The 15,779-nt window shown below is 60.4% G+C and overlaps 3 protein-coding genes and 1 long non-coding RNA gene across 8 annotated transcripts; 2 read left to right on the top strand and 2 right to left on the bottom strand.

The window, feature by feature from the left end:
* Positions 1-1,897: 1,897 nt before the first annotated feature.
* On the bottom strand, positions 1,898-7,061 carry LOC121664264. Of its 2 annotated transcripts, XM_042027558.1 has the most exons (6): positions 6,623-7,061; positions 4,797-4,865; positions 4,215-4,303; positions 3,770-3,892; positions 3,569-3,676; positions 1,898-3,093 (listed from the first exon to the last, which is right to left on the bottom strand). In XM_042027558.1, exons 1-5 carry the CDS (start codon positions 6,951-6,953, stop codon positions 3,593-3,595), a joined length of 696 nt encoding a protein of 231 aa, XP_041883492.1. In that variant the 5' UTR covers positions 6,954-7,061; the 3' UTR covers positions 1,898-3,093; positions 3,569-3,592. The 2 variants fall into 2 exon arrangements, with proteins under 2 accessions (XP_041883492.1, XP_041883429.1); XM_042027495.1 differs by having other exon boundaries at positions 1,898-3,676.
* A 123-nt stretch (positions 7,062-7,184) lies between these two features.
* Positions 7,185-9,109, top strand: LOC121664360. Its single transcript, XR_006015995.1, has 2 exons — positions 7,185-7,251; positions 8,909-9,109. It is a non-coding gene; the product is annotated as an uncharacterized LOC121664360 (long non-coding RNA).
* A 625-nt stretch (positions 9,110-9,734) lies between these two features.
* Positions 9,735-12,049, top strand: APH1A (aph-1 homolog A, gamma-secretase subunit). 3 transcript variants are annotated; one of them, XM_042027276.1, is made up of 7 exons: positions 9,735-9,867; positions 10,174-10,332; positions 10,560-10,633; positions 10,750-10,875; positions 10,953-11,111; positions 11,266-11,389; positions 11,536-12,049. In XM_042027276.1, exons 1-7 carry the CDS (start codon positions 9,755-9,757, stop codon positions 11,537-11,539), a joined length of 759 nt encoding a protein of 252 aa, XP_041883210.1. In that variant the 5' UTR covers positions 9,735-9,754; the 3' UTR covers positions 11,540-12,049. The 3 variants fall into 3 exon arrangements, with proteins under 3 accessions (XP_041883210.1, XP_041883121.1, XP_041883298.1); XM_042027187.1 differs by having other exon boundaries at positions 9,739-9,867; positions 10,953-11,080; XM_042027364.1 differs by lacking the exon at positions 10,174-10,332 and having other exon boundaries at positions 9,739-9,867; positions 10,953-11,080.
* A 175-nt stretch (positions 12,050-12,224) lies between these two features.
* On the bottom strand, positions 12,225-15,267 carry CA14 (carbonic anhydrase 14). 2 transcript variants are annotated; one of them, XM_042027074.1, is made up of 11 exons: positions 15,014-15,267; positions 14,864-14,884; positions 14,070-14,249; positions 13,860-14,002; positions 13,348-13,443; positions 13,211-13,277; positions 12,965-13,122; positions 12,764-12,803; positions 12,643-12,663; positions 12,489-12,573; positions 12,225-12,390 (listed from the first exon to the last, which is right to left on the bottom strand). In XM_042027074.1, exons 1-11 carry the CDS (start codon positions 15,063-15,065, stop codon positions 12,309-12,311), a joined length of 945 nt encoding a protein of 314 aa, XP_041883008.1. In that variant the 5' UTR covers positions 15,066-15,267; the 3' UTR covers positions 12,225-12,308. The 2 variants fall into 2 exon arrangements, with proteins under 2 accessions (XP_041883008.1, XP_041882926.1); XM_042026992.1 differs by having other exon boundaries at positions 12,764-12,893; positions 15,014-15,260.
* Positions 15,268-15,779: the final 512 nt, after the last annotated feature.

The following is a 15,779-nucleotide window of genomic DNA, read 5'->3' on the forward strand; positions in this document are numbered from 1 at the left end:
CCCCGCCCGTGCTCCCTCTGGGGTCGTGCCCCGCCGCGCCCCGTTGCCCGGCCTCGGGCGGGGTCTGCCCGCGGGGGCCGCCCCCGCCGCTCCCTCCCCGGGGAGCTCCGTGAGCCTCGGGGCGCGCCTGGGTCCCGTGCTGGTTCGAGGTGGGGAGAGGTTCGCAGCCCCGGTCCTGGGCCGTTCGGCGCCTCCCGTCGCTCCCGCGGGGGTCACACGCCCGGTGTCACGGGCGGGGGCCCGGGGTCTCACTCGCCCTAGGGTGCAGCAGCTTCTGGGAATTTGTGCTATTTTTGGTTAATTTGGGCGACGGCAGGACTGCCAACGCATCGGGGAGGGGAGACTTGTTCACACAGCTGGGGAATAGCCCGATTCCTAAAATCTGAGCTCCTCGTGGGGGGATAGATGAGACTCACATCCCACTCTGAGTGGATACTTGGGATTCGTATTCCCCTCGGGGTGTATATATGGGATTTATATTCCCCTCTAGTTGGATATATGTGATTTAGATCTCCCTGGGTGGATAGATGGGATTTATATCCCTATGGAAATTCTTTTCCTATTTAAAATGAATGAATGTTTCTCTATTGAAGCTTTTCTCCTGGAAAATGATCCTTGAAAAGAGCCTGCGAGCCGCCAACATCCCTCATGTCCAGGCAGGACAATTCTGGGACAAGCAGTTCCAAATATTTACATGTTGACTCTTTTAACTTTGGAGGCACAAGTAACCGGAGGCATTTTGGCAACTTGGTGACAGAATTAAAAAAACACAAAAACCAACAACCCAACATGGGAATCTCGGGTTTGTTCCGGCTTTGTGTAAACTCCATGGAGAAAATATTTCCTGTTTCAGGATCAAATGTGGAGAGGTCAGCCAAGGACTTTGTCTTGTATTTTAGAAAAGGGTTAAAAATGGGGTGGAAAGGCCAGATATTGTGGATTCGGGAACGGAGGAAAAATGGGAGAGGTAAGGAGAAGCAGGTGAATGATTATCTACTTGTGTTCCGGATCCACAGGATGTGGATGGAAACAGTTCCTGTTGTCCACAGTGGAGCTGGAAAGGCTGACCTAAGGTCCGTGTTGATGGACAATAATCCATCAGTGGTGAGGATGAGAAGTTGGGAATTCACCGAGGGAAGACAAGAACTTGGAAATATTAAATGCAGGAGAGCAGCCCCAGCCCCCATCCCTAACTGCCTAAATCTGCGCAAAATCACCTTCACAGGTCACTAAACAGGGTGTTTGCAGGCCTGGAGCCGGTTCCCTCCTCACTGCTGGCTCTGGGTGGCTCTTCCCTGACTGTGTTTCTGTGTCCCTCACTGGTGCTTTTGGGGCTGAAACCCAAAAATAGCCCTCGTGGGCTGCGGCGCCCCCGGGACGTCGCTCCCGGATTGTGGGAGCTGTGCTGGGAGCAGGCGCGGCAGGATTTGGTGCCGGGATGGTTTGATAAGGAGCTGCTGGAAAACGCCAGAGACCTTGAGAGCTTTCTGCATGCTTCCTGCCGGGAGGTAGCTGGGAAAGGTTCTCACAACTGCAGGGAAAATCCTCTTGGCGTTAAAGCTGCTTATGCCGGCGGTTTGCCGGGAAAGCTGGGTGGCTGCTCATGGAGACGGTGGCTGTGGAGCCACCACCACCCTCCGAGTGGGGGGAAAAAATCTGGGAAAGGAGCTTGTGAAAGAGCTGGGAGGATGGTGTCATTTTGGGACTGAAGGGGTCTGGGTGAATATTCCCAGCTTTGGGAGCAGGGAGGGCATGTCCAGCTGTCCATCCCTGGTGTGGTTGTGTCAGGACATCCCAGTCCCGAAACACCACTGGAAGGTGAGAATTGGGTCGGGAAGGTTTGTACCTGGAGGATTTGCTCTGGAAGGGAGCGATACAATTCATAGTTAAGCCGGGGTACAACAAACCGGTTTATTTTCCGTGTCTGCATTAGAGGGATGGTTTTTAGGAATAAACTCATAACCTTCATCCACATCTTTTATTTTCCTTTAATTGCTTTTTACTCCACTCCAGGGTTGGAAATCTCACTGCTGTTTGATCCTAAATAATTTTCCGGGGCGTTCTTGGCTTTTTTCAATCCACCTTTATGGCAGCACAGAGCCAGGAGGTGGCACTGCCAGGCAGCGCATCCGGGCTCGCTCCTCCGGCCACTTCTGAACCCGTTTCGAGCCTTTCAGCTTCCCTAGGAAACAAAACTCTTCTTCTTTCTGAGGCTGGGGGCCTGGGTAATCTGTGAATGGTGGGACAGGCAGGGGCTGGCCCCGCTGCTCCGTGCGTGCAGAGGAGGTGAGCGAGATGGGTGGTGCGTGCTCTGGCGCTTCGGGACATTCTCCCGGGGTCTGGGAGGTGTCTGGAGGGAGCCGGGGGCTCTGGGCACTGTGACCACTGTGAAGCTCCTGTTGGCTTGACTCACCATCCCTTGGCTTGACTCAGCCTCTTTTGTCTTGTAGGGTTACCTGGGTATGCCTGGGCCAGTTTTCCATCCCTTCTTCCTCTTCCAAGGAAAAGCAGCATAGGCACCGAGCGTGGAATCACGCTCCTTTCCCCCCAAAAGGAGTTTAACTCCCATTTCTCGACCAAAGTCACCCATTTCTGCAACAGATTGCTCTCCGTGGGGGGGGGTTGGGGTGGTGGGACATTTTCTGGTCCAGCTTCTCATCGCACCCAGATATTGTGGGCGTTTCTGGAGAATAAACGGTGCAAAGAGCGATGTGGAAGGAGCAAAGCTGGAAGCTCGTGGCTGGGTTTAGAGGCTCGAGATGATCCTTCTGATGGGACAAGCGCTGCACGCGCTGTTTGCGTTTGTTATTCCAGTCCTGGTGGTGGTTAGGAATTATTTACCATGAGAGACCGTGCACCGAGTGTTGGGGGTTTTATTGGCAGAGGTTCTTATTTACAGCAGAATCCGAGGAAATAGGAGAGGACTGAGGCGTTGCAGAGCTCTCCGTGTTCGCGCCACAGGGCGGCACAGTCCCTCCAGCAAAACCTTTGGACACAAAGTCACGGCGCTTCTGGAACGGAGGCAGCGCCTCGTGGAGAGGATGCCGTTGTCGACGCCTGACAGTGTCCTGGTCACCATCCCAGCCGCTGTGTCTGGAACAAGGGAAAAGCTGAGGAAGTTCCCGCGTGTGGCGGGAGGGGGGTCGGCGTTTCCTGGGATGTTGGAGAGCTTCAGCTGTGGGAAAATGTCGGGCAGGTGGGACGGAGCTGTGGAGGAACCTGGGCAGGAGGGTGGAACCAGCTGGTCTGTGAGGTTCATCCCAACCCAAACCATTGCAGGGTTTTATGGAATGGGGGATTTGGGTGGATGAGCAGCGGGAGGTGCCTGGTTGCTTGCACCCTTGAAGGTCCCATTGAATGCCAAGAGGTCATTGGGAAAACGCCCTGGAAAGCCTCTGCAGGCCATCAGTGGCGATCAGAGCTGCTGGTGGGTTCCCTGGCTTCGCAGCTGGGTGCCTGGAAGGGTTTGTTATCTTTCCATTGCTTTGGAAAGTTGCTGCTTCAGAAAGAATTGGATTTCCCTGGGTTAAAGGACATGCTTTGAGTGAGTGTTGAAATCCCAGAGTACCTTGGGAGGAGGAGGCTGGGGGGGTCATAGCAGGAGACCCAGGAAGCTGAGGAGGACGATGAGGCTGAGGTGGCATTGCAGGGACGATCCAAATGACTCCTGGGAGTCCTGGTGGGTCAAGGAAAACAAATCAGTCCCAAAGTCCCACATTTTAATGTGCTGAAAACCCGTGGCAGAGCTCATGAGCTGACAAGCACCCACCTGACTGTCCTCAGCATCCCTGGAATCCCCTGGGGCATTTGTGTCTGGTCTTCCTGAAATCTTGGTGGTGGAATTCTCTTCTGGAAACAACTTATCCCAGTCCACTTCTCCAAGGGTGCTTGTCTGGATGTGGAGAAAAATAAATAACGTGGTAAGTAACAGCATAGGATTAACTCCTATGCAGACAGATCGCTCTTTGGGATGGGTTTGATAGTGTTTAATTGGGAAAACAAGGAATTTCCCACAGCTTCTGTGCAAGCTGGAAAAATAAATCCCAACTCAAACCATTCCATGATTGCTGTTCATGGATGCTCTGCTCAAACTCACTGGAGTTGTTCTGGGGTCTAAAAATCAGCAGGTTTTATCCATTTATTTTTCCTTGTGGCAGAGATTTGGGTGAGGAAAACCTGTTTTTTAGGGGAATACCAAGAGGAACCCAGCTCACCTCATATGAATCCAACTCGTACACGTACGTGGCGGGGGTTGCCGTGATGTTGTCGTAGTAATAATCTTCTGTGGAGTAATAGTAGTTGCCTGGAATGGAAACAGCTCCCGGTGAGGTGGCACTATGGGGGCTGGGGACACCTATCCAGCATGGGAGGGATGAGTCCCTCCTCCATGTCCTGGGTCGTGATCGCCCAGCTTTTCCCCTCTGAACAGCCAGTGGAACTCCAATTAATCTGAACAACCTGGATAAATCCCTGGAAGTGTTCATGGCCAGGTTGGATGGGGCTTGCAGCAGCTTGGGCTGGCAGAGGTGTCCCTGCCCATGGCAGGGGGTGACATGAAAGTCTTTAGGGTCCCTTCCCACCCAATCTGTTCCATGAACCCATGGAACCTGAATGATGGTCAGTGCAGAGGACTCAATTCAGTTGCTTCTCAGCGCCTTTCCGTGGGCAAAGCCTCATCTCCCTGCCTGCGAGAGGCTGGATGGAGACTCCCACAGCCTTCCCAGCCCCGGTTATCCCAACTCCCTCCCGTGGCTTGTGGAAAATGGTAAAAATGCTTTTAAAAAGGCATTTCTCACTTAAATGAGCCATGTAGTCATATAAATCCTGTGCGATCTCCTCCACGTCATCTTCGACCTCCGCCTTCCCTGAAAGCAAAGGAACAACACGCGGATCATCATGTGGAGCCTCGGGTCGAGCCGTGGGCGCGGGGTCGTGTGAAGTTTCATTGATTTATTGGTGCTTTGGGCAAAACCCATTTCCTGTGGGAGGGATGGATTTACAACGTGACCCGTAATTAGATCCCAGCTAAAGGTGTGGGAGGTCAGAGCAGAGCTGGGGTTTTCCTTCATTTCTGGGTATGGATGTGCCGGAAGCGAGAGATGCCGTGATGGGGATGGAGCCTCTGGCTGCGCTTCTGCAGCCCAGACCCAGAGCCGGGGTGGATCTCCCTTTGGGATGAGCCGCTCATCCAGGATCCAGCTGCTCCAGCGCCTTTGACTGTGGAGCTGCCAAGGGCCCAGAAGGGACCCTCATGTTTCCTTAGGGCTGAGCCACTATAAATAAATTCTGACCCATGTGACATTGTCACAGTTGGAGCGAGTGGCTCATTCCCTATCCCAAACAAAGGTTCTGTGGGTTTTCATGGTTTTTGGGAGGATTCTTTAAAGCAAATTAATCGGGAATGTTCGAATCGAATCTAATAGTCACAGATTAGTACACTAAGATACTCATGGAATAATGAGATACTTTTATAGTTTGATAGTTTGATACTCATTTTTAGTCATAAATAATTATAATATTGTCATTATAAGTTACACCATTAATGGCTGGACTGATGCCTTCAGTCATGCCCAGGGCCAGCTGCAGCTCCAGGTCCCTTTCCAAACCCTCCCACTTCTTCCTCTCATATTCCTGACTTTCCCAGTACCGGCAAAGCCTGAGGGAGAAGCCCGTGTCCCAGAATTCTCATTGGGGAATTCTCTGGAAACTGACCGAGACTGGAGAATCCAGGGCGGGATCGGGGCTCTGCAGGAGGGACTCAGTTTGGCACCCGTCGCGGTGCCAAACGCCTCGACCTGTCCCACTCCCACCCTGAGCTTTCGGGGAAATTTGGACCGAAACTGGGACCTGCCCACCCACCCCCGCTCCTTCTCGTGCTCATCCTTGGAAAACGCTCCGGCAGTGCCGAACTCGGGCTCTGGGGCACGTTATCCTGTGCGCGGAGCTTTCCCACAAACCCTTCCGAGTTGGCTCTTGTATTTGCGTTGGAGTCACACTAAGAATAATTGGGCAACTGTATCCCGAAAAGAGCTTCCAGCTGGGAATCCCCTCGCCTGATGTTTCACGTTGAGTCCGTTCCTTCGGTGAAGAGAAGGAGAAGGAGGAGAAAGAGGAAGGCTCTTGGCACGGCAGAGATGCAGTTTCCAGTCCCCTCAGCAGCCGGTGCTGCTCCGTATCCCACCTTCCCAGAGGTAGGGGATTATCATGCTCATCCCTAAGCAGCTCCGTGTTGGGGTTTTCCTCCCAAAATACCCTGATTCCACTCTTTCCCATCTACAAACTGCCCACGTAATTCTCAGGAAATCCTGTTGGGTTTTTTTCTCTGTCTCCTAATAGCTCCCAGCTGGAATTTGCGAACGATTTGAACACAATGCGGGAAACATTCACTATCCCACTGTTCTCCAAGCACAGGCTTCATGGAACCTTTAGTAATTACATCGTGTTTTCCCGGCGTTTCTTTCCCTGCAGCCCCCTTTCAGCCCAACATCTTTCAGCCTCCAGGGGGCCCCCCCCCCCCCCCCCAGTGCCCCGCGGCATCCCAGGAGCGTGGGAATAATCAGAGCAGCGAGCTAAAATCAAATTGCCCTTGGAAAACCCTGTAAGACCCGGGGAGCGCATTTACCGGGTAAGGAGTGAAGGACCAGGAGCACCGCGATGCAGAAGTTCATCGTCCTCCGTTGGGTGTCGGCTGCCGGAGCGGCTCCGCTCCTGCTCCGCGGGACCTTCCCGAGGGGACCGGAGGCAGGAAATGACTCGGGGGGTTGAGCCGAGCAGCCTCCTCGGCAGCGCGGGTTGTGCCCGGGCTGTGCCCGGGGCTGCAGCGGAGCCGCGCTGAGCGCGTCCCGTGCTCCGGCGGGGGAAGTTTCCCGCTGCAGAGGCGTTTCGGGTGGCCGAATTGCAAATCTGGGGAAGTTTTCCCCGGGGAGGGTTAGTGCCGCTGGATGCGTTCTCATATGGAGGGAGGATGGTTTTGATTACGTTCTAACGGAGCAAAGCAGAGCTATAAATAGCAAATTCTTCTGGGAGAGAAGGCAGAAATGCTGACTGGGAGCCAGAGTCAGTCCTGACTTCCCGTAAAATCTTGGGGGATTTTCTTGTCTTGGCTTCATTTCCCCGTACCGTGCCTCAGTTTCCCCATCGAGAGGAAGAAACGTGAGCAGTCATAGATTTATTTTATTTTATAGTGGGTGAAAACACCCTGGGGAGGAGAAGCCGACAGCGGAGCTCCTGCGAGGAGCCGGCGGGATCCAGGTGGGAACTGGTGCAGACTGAAGGGGGAAGGAAAAGGGGAAGCGAAGGAGACAGAGATGAATAAGGTGGTGAAAAATCAGTATTTTGGTGACTCTTGGAAATGGAGGTTATAAAACCAGGAAAGAGCAAGATGAGTCTTGGATGGTCCAGGAGGAGCTGTGTTTTGGGGCGCAGGGCCATGGAATGGGTTGGGAGTGACCAAAAAGTTTGTCTCATCTCCTGTTGATTTTAAAACAAGGATTTCTGTAGATTTTAAGGAATCTGATCGATTTTAAGCCAAAAATTCCCCAAAGCAGACTTTTTTTCCTACCAAGAGTGAACCCAAGTGAAGAACTTCTTCAGCGCATCCCAAAGCCAATTCCCAGCCTCCCTGGGCTTCTCTGTGCTTTGCAGAAGGAGCTTCTCCCGTCCGTAGGGAGATGCTTGGCAAAGGGTTAAGTACCAAGGAATGCCGAGCAGGAAGTGAATCTCTTCAAACCCTCCTCTCCACAAGACCCTCCTCTCCCTCCTCCACAAAAATAACATCGAAACTCAAAAGTCCCAACCCAAGCAGAAATCTGAACTCGTTGTGAAGAATCCCGCCAGGGCTCAGCCGGGAGGCACTGGGGGAGCGCGGGAGGGTTAAAAGATCATGGGATTAGAGGAATGGGGAGGGAAGGGGCGAGGAAGGTCCGTGAGGATGGTTATGGCTTATCCGATGGGTGGGTGGGGCTGAAGGGACAAACGCTTGGCGTGGGAGCTGGGAGTCAGGATTCAGCGGGGTCTGCTGGCTCAGGGCTGGGAATGACCCTTCAGGACAGGGTGTGATGGCGTAAGACTTGCAAAAATTGGGAAAAGATTGGGAAAGCTTGGAGAACCCACTAAGGGACCTGGATAAAATGTGCCATAAGGTGGTAAAAGGGGGAAACAGCTGCTCTTCCCTGGCTGTGACCAGCTGGAACATCCCAGCAGCATCCTGCATCCCAGGTGCAGATCCCGAATTGTGTTTCTGGATGGAAAAGGAAACCACTCTATTTTCGCTCCGTTTTTTTCTTTTTTTTTTCTTTTCCCCTTTTTTTCTTACCGATTCTTCACATCTGGCACCAGGGAGCAAGCCCATTGCAGCCACAGAAAGGAGCCAAACCAAGGGCTTTTCCATCTCCCATCCCAAAACCTTGTTTCCTGTTCCCCAAATCCCTATTTTGCTCAATCTTTCTGCTTTTACATCTTTATTTTTTAATTATTAAAGTTTTTGTGCCAAAATCCAACAGTAAAATCTGCCACAACAACAGAGCAGCAAGGGAGGGAAAACTCAACATGTGAACCAAAACAGAGGGGAAAAGGAAGGAAAAGGAGAAAAAAAGAAGGGAGAAGGAGGCTCCTGGTTCCTGCCGTGCTGAGGGGGCTGCATCCCAGGGATGCTCTGGGCATCCAGAGCCTGGTGCCGTGTCGGGGGATTCAGTCCAAGGAGGAAGGTGCAGATGAAGTCAGCGGTTCTCGGATGCGTTGTGTCATTTCCCAGATTTAATAGGCGGAAGCAAAACAAGAAGGGAAATTAATGCAACGCAGCCGGTAGCTCCGGTTCTTCCCTGAACAATGCCTCGTGCCCAGGAGGTGGCATTCGCAGGATTCCTGCGGAAGAGGCTGGAGGGGACATTGTTTGGAGTTTTCCTTGCAGGAGACGTGAAGGTGGATGAAAAATCCGACCCCTCATGGCACCAGTGCCCAGCGCTCCCTGCGGTACCATCAGTCCAGAGGGAGGCGGAATGAGCTGCCCATCCCATGGGATTCCGGAGGGAGGGGCTTTGGAGCCGGCCAGGCTGTTCTTGCTGGACGATGGAATGTTTATAGTCTAAATAAAGTTTTCCTGCTCTTCCCAGCTCTTCTGTAAACAGCGGCGGTGGGGGACAGAATCAGAATGGGAGCTGTGAGGGGCTTGGAATAGAGGAAAATGCCGGTTTAAAGAGGAATTCCTCGAAAAGAGAGGAGAGGAGAGGAGAGGAGAGGAGAGGAGAGGAGAGGAGAGGAACTGGGAGTGGGTGATACTGGGGACAGGTGACCCTGGCGATGGGTGACCCTGCGGACAGGTGATGCTGGGCACAGACCGTGTCAGGCTGTCCCCGCGGTGTCCCGCAGTGCCGCCACTGTCCCGGGTGTCCCCGCGGTGTCCCGGCTGTCCCCGCTGTCCCGAGTGTTCCCGCTGTCCCGGCTGTCCCCGCTGTCCCGGCTGTCCCCGCTGTCCTGGGTGTCCCGGCTGTCCCCGGCCCGGGACTGGTCCGACGCCCCGGCCCGGTCCTACCCCCGGGACTGGTCCGACCCCCGGTACTGGTCCGACCTCCGGCCCGGTCCTACCCCCGGGACTGGTCCTACCCCCGGCCCGGTCCGACCCCCGGCCCGGTCCGATCCCCGGCCCGGTCCGACCCCCGGCCCGGTCCGACCCCCCCACCGCGGGGGTCTCCGGGCCGGCAGGGGGCGGTTGGTCGGGTCCTCCCGGCCGGCAGGGGGCGCGCTGCCCGCGGCCGCCATGGGCGCCGCCGCGTTCTTCGGGTGCGCCGCGATCGCGTTCGGCCCCGCGGCCGCGCTCGTGCTGCTGACGGTGGCGGCGGAGCCGCTGCGCGTCCTCGTGCTGGTGGCGGGGTGAGCCGGGGCGGCCCGAGAGCGGCGCTGAGGGGCCCGCTGGGGAGGCCGGGAGCTCGTTGCGGGAGGTCTGAGAGGCCTTTGGGGGATGCTCTGAGGGGCCGTCGGCGGGCCTGGGAGAGCCCTGGGGGACGCTGGGTGCTGGTGGTGCCGGGGGCGGCTGAGGGAGCTGTTCTCGGAGTGAGGGAGCCCTGGGCTGAGGGGGCAGCACTGGCGCCGCTGGGCGCTCCCAGCCCGGCTGTACCGAGCAGCTCTGCCCGATGCCGGTGCCCGGAGCGCCAGCCGGGTGTCCCGTTTTCCCCCCAGGGCGTTTTTCTGGCTGCTGTCGCTGCTCGCGGCCTCGCTGCTCTGGTTCGTGTCGGTGCAGCTCAGCGGGCGGGAGGACGCGGCGCTGCTGCTGCTCGGGGCCGCCGCCGCCGTGCTGCTGCAGGAGCTCTGCAGGTTCGCCTGCTTCAAACTGCTCAAGTAAGAGCCCGCCCGGGGGCCCGGGGAGCTGTGCCGGTGGCTGGGGTGTCCCAGGGGTTGGGGGAGCCAAAGCAGATGTTGGGGCTCTGTGTCCAGAGCAACCCCACCCAGTCTGTTCCCTGTTAAACCCCGGGAACGAGCCGTCTCTCCTCGCCCGGCGCTGGCCCGTGCCTCTCCCTTCCCCTCTCCCGTGGGATGGGGCTCACGCTCTCTCTCTGGCGGGGCAGGAAGGCAGATGAAGGGCTGGCGACCCTCAGCGAGGATGGGAGGTCCCCGATCTCCCTGCGGCAGATGGCTTACGGTGAGCAGACCCCCGGCGCCGGGTGCTGCATCCAACTCTCCTGCCCTTCCCTGAGCCCACCAAGCCCGGGGCTGTGGAGGCCGCGGGGGCTCCCCTGACCCCCGGCTCCCCTCCAGTGTCCGGGCTCTCCTTCGGCATCATCAGTGGCATCTTCTCCATCGTCAACATCCTAGCGGACGACTCCAGCGGGCCGGGCACCGTCGGGATCCACGGGGATTCCCCGTACTACTTCATCACCTCCGGTGAGGTCCGGGGACACGGCAGGGAGTAGAAGGAAGAGGAAGGCTCTGGCTCTGAGGCTTCGTGTCTCTCCCCACAGCCTTCCTCACCATGGCCCTGGTACTGTTCCACACCTTTTGGGGCGTCATCTTCTTCGACGCCTGTGAGCGGCGCCACGCCGGGGGCCTGGGGCTGGTGGTGGGCGGCCACCTGCTCGCCTCAGGGCTGGTGAGTCCTGGGGGTCCCCGGGCTGGAGGAGGTCAGTGAAGGATTTGGGGGGCACGCGGGGGATTTGGGGGCACACAGCTCAGCAGGGGTTCAAGGTGGGTTTCCACAGGGCTGGGCCATGGCTTTCCCTGCCATGGCTGTTTGGAGGGGTCAGGAAGGTGTGACCCGCCTCTCTGTGTCCCCAGACCTTCCTGAACCCGTGGTACGAGGCCAGCCTGGGCCCCATCTTCATCCTCACGCTCTGCACCGGCCTCTGGGCCTTCCGCACTGCTGGCGGCTCCTTCCGCAACATCCTCAAGTGCCTCTCCTGTAAGGGGGGGCCGGGGTGTCACTTCTGGGGGCTGGGGGGGCCAGAGCTGCTGGGATGGCTCTTGTTGGACGGGGGTCACGTTCCCGGGGGCTTCCATGAATCCCCAAACGACCCCCACCTTCAGAAGTGCCCCTTTGCCCCCCAGGTAAGCAGGAGCCCGAGGGCCGGGTCATGCTCTACTCGGCGCTGCAGGTGCCTCCCAAGGAGTGAGGGAGCCGTGGAGTTTGTGTCTGACCAGTGTTCCTGGGGGGCCTTTGGGGTCTGACTGATGCTCCCAGGAGACTCTGGGGTCTGACCAGGTCTGACCAGTGCTCCTGGGGGATTTGGGGTCTGACCACCACCCCCTTCCCTTTGTTCCCAGATTCTGGTACACCTTTCCTTCAGTTTGAGGCTCTGGGCAAGGCAGGGTGGGCCAGATGCCCTGGGGGAAGTCCAGGCCTGGGGAACTCAGGGCAGCACCCCCCATTCCCTCGTGTTTGTCGCCCTGGGGGGGTCCCTACCCCTGGTGCAGCCACTGGTGCTGGGGGTGATGCTCTGGGGTGGGGGGCAGCGGGACTGGGGTGCTCTGCTCTCCTCACCCCTGTTCAGCTCCCAGGGGGGTTGGAGGTGCAGCGGGGGTTAAATTATTTTTCGATTCAGAGTAAAATCCTTTTACAAGAGCACGGGACACTGTGGCTGCTGGGGAGAAGGGGAGGGGGAGAGGGGTCGCTCCCCCCATCGTGCTCTGCTCCAGCCCTGGGGGGCACCCAGGGGGTCCTGGTTTCTCGGGGGTGACAGGATCCAGCCCCAAAGCCCCTCAAAGACCCCCACTCCCTCCCCACAAAGAGCCACCAGGAGGGGGAAAGGGCTTTATTTGCAGTGGGGCTGCGGGCGGGGGGCTGGGGGACAGCGGGAGCCCCTCCCAGCCCAGCCCAGGGGTCAGCGGGAGGGTCCGGCGTCCATGGGGGAGCGGCGGGAGGAAGCCTTGAACACGACGTCCTGCGCCTGCGCCCGCCTCGCGCTGCCGGGGCAGAGAGCGGGGTGAGGGGGGAGTCTCTCCCTGGAGATCGGGGCCCCCGTGCTGCGGGGGTCCCTCTGAGGGCTGGGGGGGGGTCTCACCGCATCCGCTTGGCCCCAAAGTGGACAGCGAGGAAGAGGCCGACGCAGCCGGCGACGGCGCCAAAGGTGATGGCGATGACCTCACCTGTGTGACACCGGGGGGGTCAGGGGGGCCCGGGGGTGACCCCCCCGCCCAGTCCCGGCCTGGCCCTACCTGTGGAATATCCCTCTGGCTCTGTAAGGGAAAGGGCGGATCAGGACCAGCGCCTCGTGCCCGGCGAGGGCTCCAGGAGCCGTGGGAGGGTGCAGGGGGCCGTCCCCAGCCCTCCACTCACCCCTGGGGAAGGACGAGAGCACCAGGCGCTGGTTCAGCTCCTGCGGGGCCCGGAAATTGTCCACCAGGAGCTGGGGCTCCTCGGGCTCAGCCTCCTCCGTGGAGTAAAGGCTTCCCTGGAGCTGCTCCAGCTGGAAGGGGAAGGGGGCAGCGCTGGGGGCATGTTCGCCGAACGCGGGGGGTTCCCCAGAGCGGCTCCTACCTGTGCCCGGCTGATGCGGACGGGCTGCGGGAAGAGGCTCCAGAGCACGCTCTGGAAGCAGGGCGGGGTGGTCAGGGACCCGTTGTACCGGTAGTAGCGGTCCAGGTGCGTGGGCAGCAGGTCCCGGATGCTGAAGGACGGGATGGCCACGGTCTGCCCTGTGGGGGGGAGCAGTTGGGGGTGCCGGGAGGGGGATTTGGGGTCCCCCCCTGCCTTCTGCCTTTGCCACCCCCTCCCTCTCCTCACCTGTGTGGCGGATACTGCCAAGGTGCCTCAGGATGTTGTCGTAGGCGGGGTGGGGGTCATCGCCCACCTGGGGGAGGGGGGGGGGTCAGTGAGGGGCTGGGGGAGCCGGGGGGGCTCCGTGGGTGTGGGGTCCGTACCTCCAGGAGGACACCGAGCACGGCCAGCCCGCCGGGGTGCTGCTGCGCCGCGCTGGCGTCGGCAAAACGCTCGGCGTCAAAGTGCACCACGTGCATCTGCAGCACAGCGGGAACCCCCTGAGCCCCCTGCCCCAGCTCCCATCCCAGCATCTCTCGCAGTGCCCAGACCTGCTGCCCGCTCCCGGACCTGCTCCCACTCCCATTTCCCACCCGTTTTCTTCTGCACCCCATCCCCTCCCTGCACTCGTTTCCCATCCCTGGACCCATTTCCCTCACCACGACCCCTTTTCCATTCCCTGCAGCAAATTCCCGCAGTGCAAACCCATTTTCCACACTGTTCCCATGCTATTTCCCACACCGACACCCCTTCCCACAGCCATTTCCCACACAATTCCCATGCCACTTTCTTACCCCAGGCCGGTTCTCGTGCTCCTTTCCCACCCCATTCCTCAGCCATTCCCCGCCCCCAGACCCATTTTCGGAGCTGTTCCGCGGCCGGTGCCCGCCGGTACCTCGGCGGGGGCGCGGTGCCCGTCCAGCAGGTGCTCAGCGCCAGCGGCGTGGCCGGGCCGGCCCCAGTGGAAGTGCAGCTGCACGGCAGCGAAGGTGTGGGGCAGCCCCCGGAGCCGCAGGGACGGCGGCAGCGCCAGCACGGCTACGGGACAGGGGGTCAGCAGGGCTGGGACACCGGGGACTCCCCGGCTCTCCCGCCCGGAGCTCACCGGTGTGGCCGTTGTTGGCGAGGGTCAGGCGGGGGCTCTCGGGGCGCTCGTAGCCCTCGGGCTGCAGCGGCGGCAGGGACGGGTCCGGCTGCGCCCGTGCCGTGGCGATGTCGATGGGTGACTGCGCCCGGCCCCCGCACTCCGGGTGTCCCTCGTGCCAGTGCTGCTGCCCGTGGGGCCCTGAGGGGGACCGGAGCCCAGGTGGGACCCCCCCCACCTCACCCCGGGGGCTGCTTCACCCAGCGGGGCCCCGTGACCCAAAACGCCCTCGGGGCCCCCCGAACCGGGACACGGGTGACATTCCCGAGGGCCTCGTTAATCTGCTGGGGACATTTTTTCCGGCCGGGGGAGCGGGGACAAAGCCGAGCCTGCAGGGCCGGGGGGGCACCCATGGGTCCCCTGGGCCCGGCAGGATGGGGCTTAGCGGGATTTGGCCGGGGCCGGATCCTAATTGGATTTGGCAGCAGGAGCCTTATGTAAAGGAGCACAAAGGGACCATTGGAGCGAGGGGGGCGAGGGGGGGGCAGGACGGGGAAAATGGGGGGCTGCACCCATTCCCCCCCCGCCTGTTTTAGGGGACCCAGGTGTGCAGGCAGGGGAGGGGGGGGGGTGTCACCCTCCCCACCTCCTGCCCATTTGGGGGGACCCAGGTGCCCAGGATCGAGAGGGGCCTGTCACCCATGCACCTCCCTACGTGCTGGGGACACCCATGTGAGCCCCGCAGCTCAGGGGCTGTGGGGGTGGTTTCGGGGTGTGGGGATAAATGGGGGCTCCCTGGGTGGGGCCCCACTCACCCTCGTACGTCCAGTGGGGACCTGCGGGGGACAGCAGAGGCATTGGGGTGGGCGCTCGGCTGAGCCCCCTGGCCCGACATGGGGGCACTGGGGGGGGCTGGGGCTGCACCCCAGAGCGGGATCTGCCAGGGGCACCCCGGGGGGACTCACCAGCGGGCAGGGCGGGGGCCAGGCCCCCGAGGAGCAGCAGCACACTCAGCATGGCGGGGGGCAAGGGGGGCCGGGTGCCACCGGCCCGGCCCTAAATACCCACCCAGGGGGACGGGCCCCCCCGGGGGGACGGGGAGGGCTGGAGGGGCCATGCCCGGGGTGTCGGGGTGTGGGGAGGGTGGAGATGGGGCTGTGGGCTTCCAGGGGCTCTGGGGCTGCAATCTCTGGGCTTATGGGGTGAGAGGTTTGTGGGACTGGGGTTTGGGGGACTCTGGGGGGCTCTGCGGGTTTGGGGGGCCGGAGGGGCGCCCCGGGCCTGGTGGAGGGTCGTGGGGTGGGGGCGTGGCGGGGTCTGGGGGTCACTCTGGGCCTCCTGTGGCGGGAGAGCCGGGCAGGGGGCTCTGGGCCCTGGGCGGGATTTGGGGGGCAGGTGGGGGGGTGGGGGGGGCTGGGGGGGGGGTTCGGGGTGGGAGCGCGCGGGGGGAGCGGCGGGCAGACCCCGCACGCGCTGCCCTGGCCCCGCCCCGGCCCCGCCCCCTCCCCGAGGAGCCCCGCCCCGCGGGCGGTCCCCACGCGCGAGCGCTGACGTCACGCGGGTCCCCGCCCCCACGTGAGGGCCCACGCGCCGCCCCGCCCCGGTTATGTAACGGCGGGGGGCGGGGCCGCCGCGCCCATTGGCCGAGACGCGCCGTGGGGCCGCCGCCCATTGGCTGCGGGCACGGGGGGCGGGGCCGGTGGGGCGGGGGCGGGGCCCGGGACCCCGCAG

The sequence above is a fragment of the Corvus kubaryi genome, unplaced genomic scaffold, assembly GCF_017639235.1.
Source record: "Corvus kubaryi isolate FWS band 111438036 unplaced genomic scaffold, C.kubaryi_AGA036_p1.0 119, whole genome shotgun sequence".
Classification (NCBI taxonomy): Eukaryota; Metazoa; Chordata; class Aves; order Passeriformes; family Corvidae; genus Corvus; species Corvus kubaryi.

What these genes read in the sequence shown, in the direction of transcription:
- CA14 (XM_042026992.1), bottom strand. Translation starts at nt 15,065, where the DNA reads ATGCTGAGTGTGCTGCTGCTCCTCGGGGGCCTGGCCCCCGCCCTGCCC. An exon ending in TCCGCATCAGCCGGGCACAG is followed by an intron (nt 12,894 to 12,964) that starts GTAGGAGCCGCT and finishes TTCCCCTTCCAG; the next exon opens with CTGGAGCAGCTCCAGGGAAG. An exon ending in TTTGGGGCCAAGCGGATGCG is followed by an intron (nt 12,391 to 12,488) that starts GTGAGACCCCCC and finishes CTGCCCCGGCAG; the next exon opens with CGCGAGGCGGGCGCAGGCGC.
- APH1A (XM_042027187.1), top strand. Translation starts at nt 9,755, where the DNA reads ATGGGCGCCGCCGCGTTCTTCGGGTGCGCCGCGATCGCGTTCGGCCCC. An exon ending in GCCTGCTTCAAACTGCTCAA is followed by an intron (nt 10,333 to 10,559) that starts GTAAGAGCCCGC and finishes CTGGCGGGGCAG; the next exon opens with GAAGGCAGATGAAGGGCTGG. An exon ending in GTACTACTTCATCACCTCCG is followed by an intron (nt 10,876 to 10,952) that starts GTGAGGTCCGGG and finishes CTCTCCCCACAG; the next exon opens with CCTTCCTCACCATGGCCCTG.
- LOC121664264 (XM_042027558.1), bottom strand. Translation starts at nt 6,953, where the DNA reads ATGAGAACGCATCCAGCGGCACTAACCCTCCCCGGGGAAAACTTCCCC. An exon ending in TGACTACATGGCTCATTTAA is followed by an intron (nt 4,304 to 4,796) that starts GTGAGAAATGCC and finishes TTTCCATTCCAG; the next exon opens with GCAACTACTATTACTCCACA. An exon ending in ACGAGTTGGATTCATATGAG is followed by an intron (nt 3,893 to 4,214) that starts GTGAGCTGGGTT and finishes CTCCACATCCAG; the next exon opens with ACAAGCACCCTTGGAGAAGT.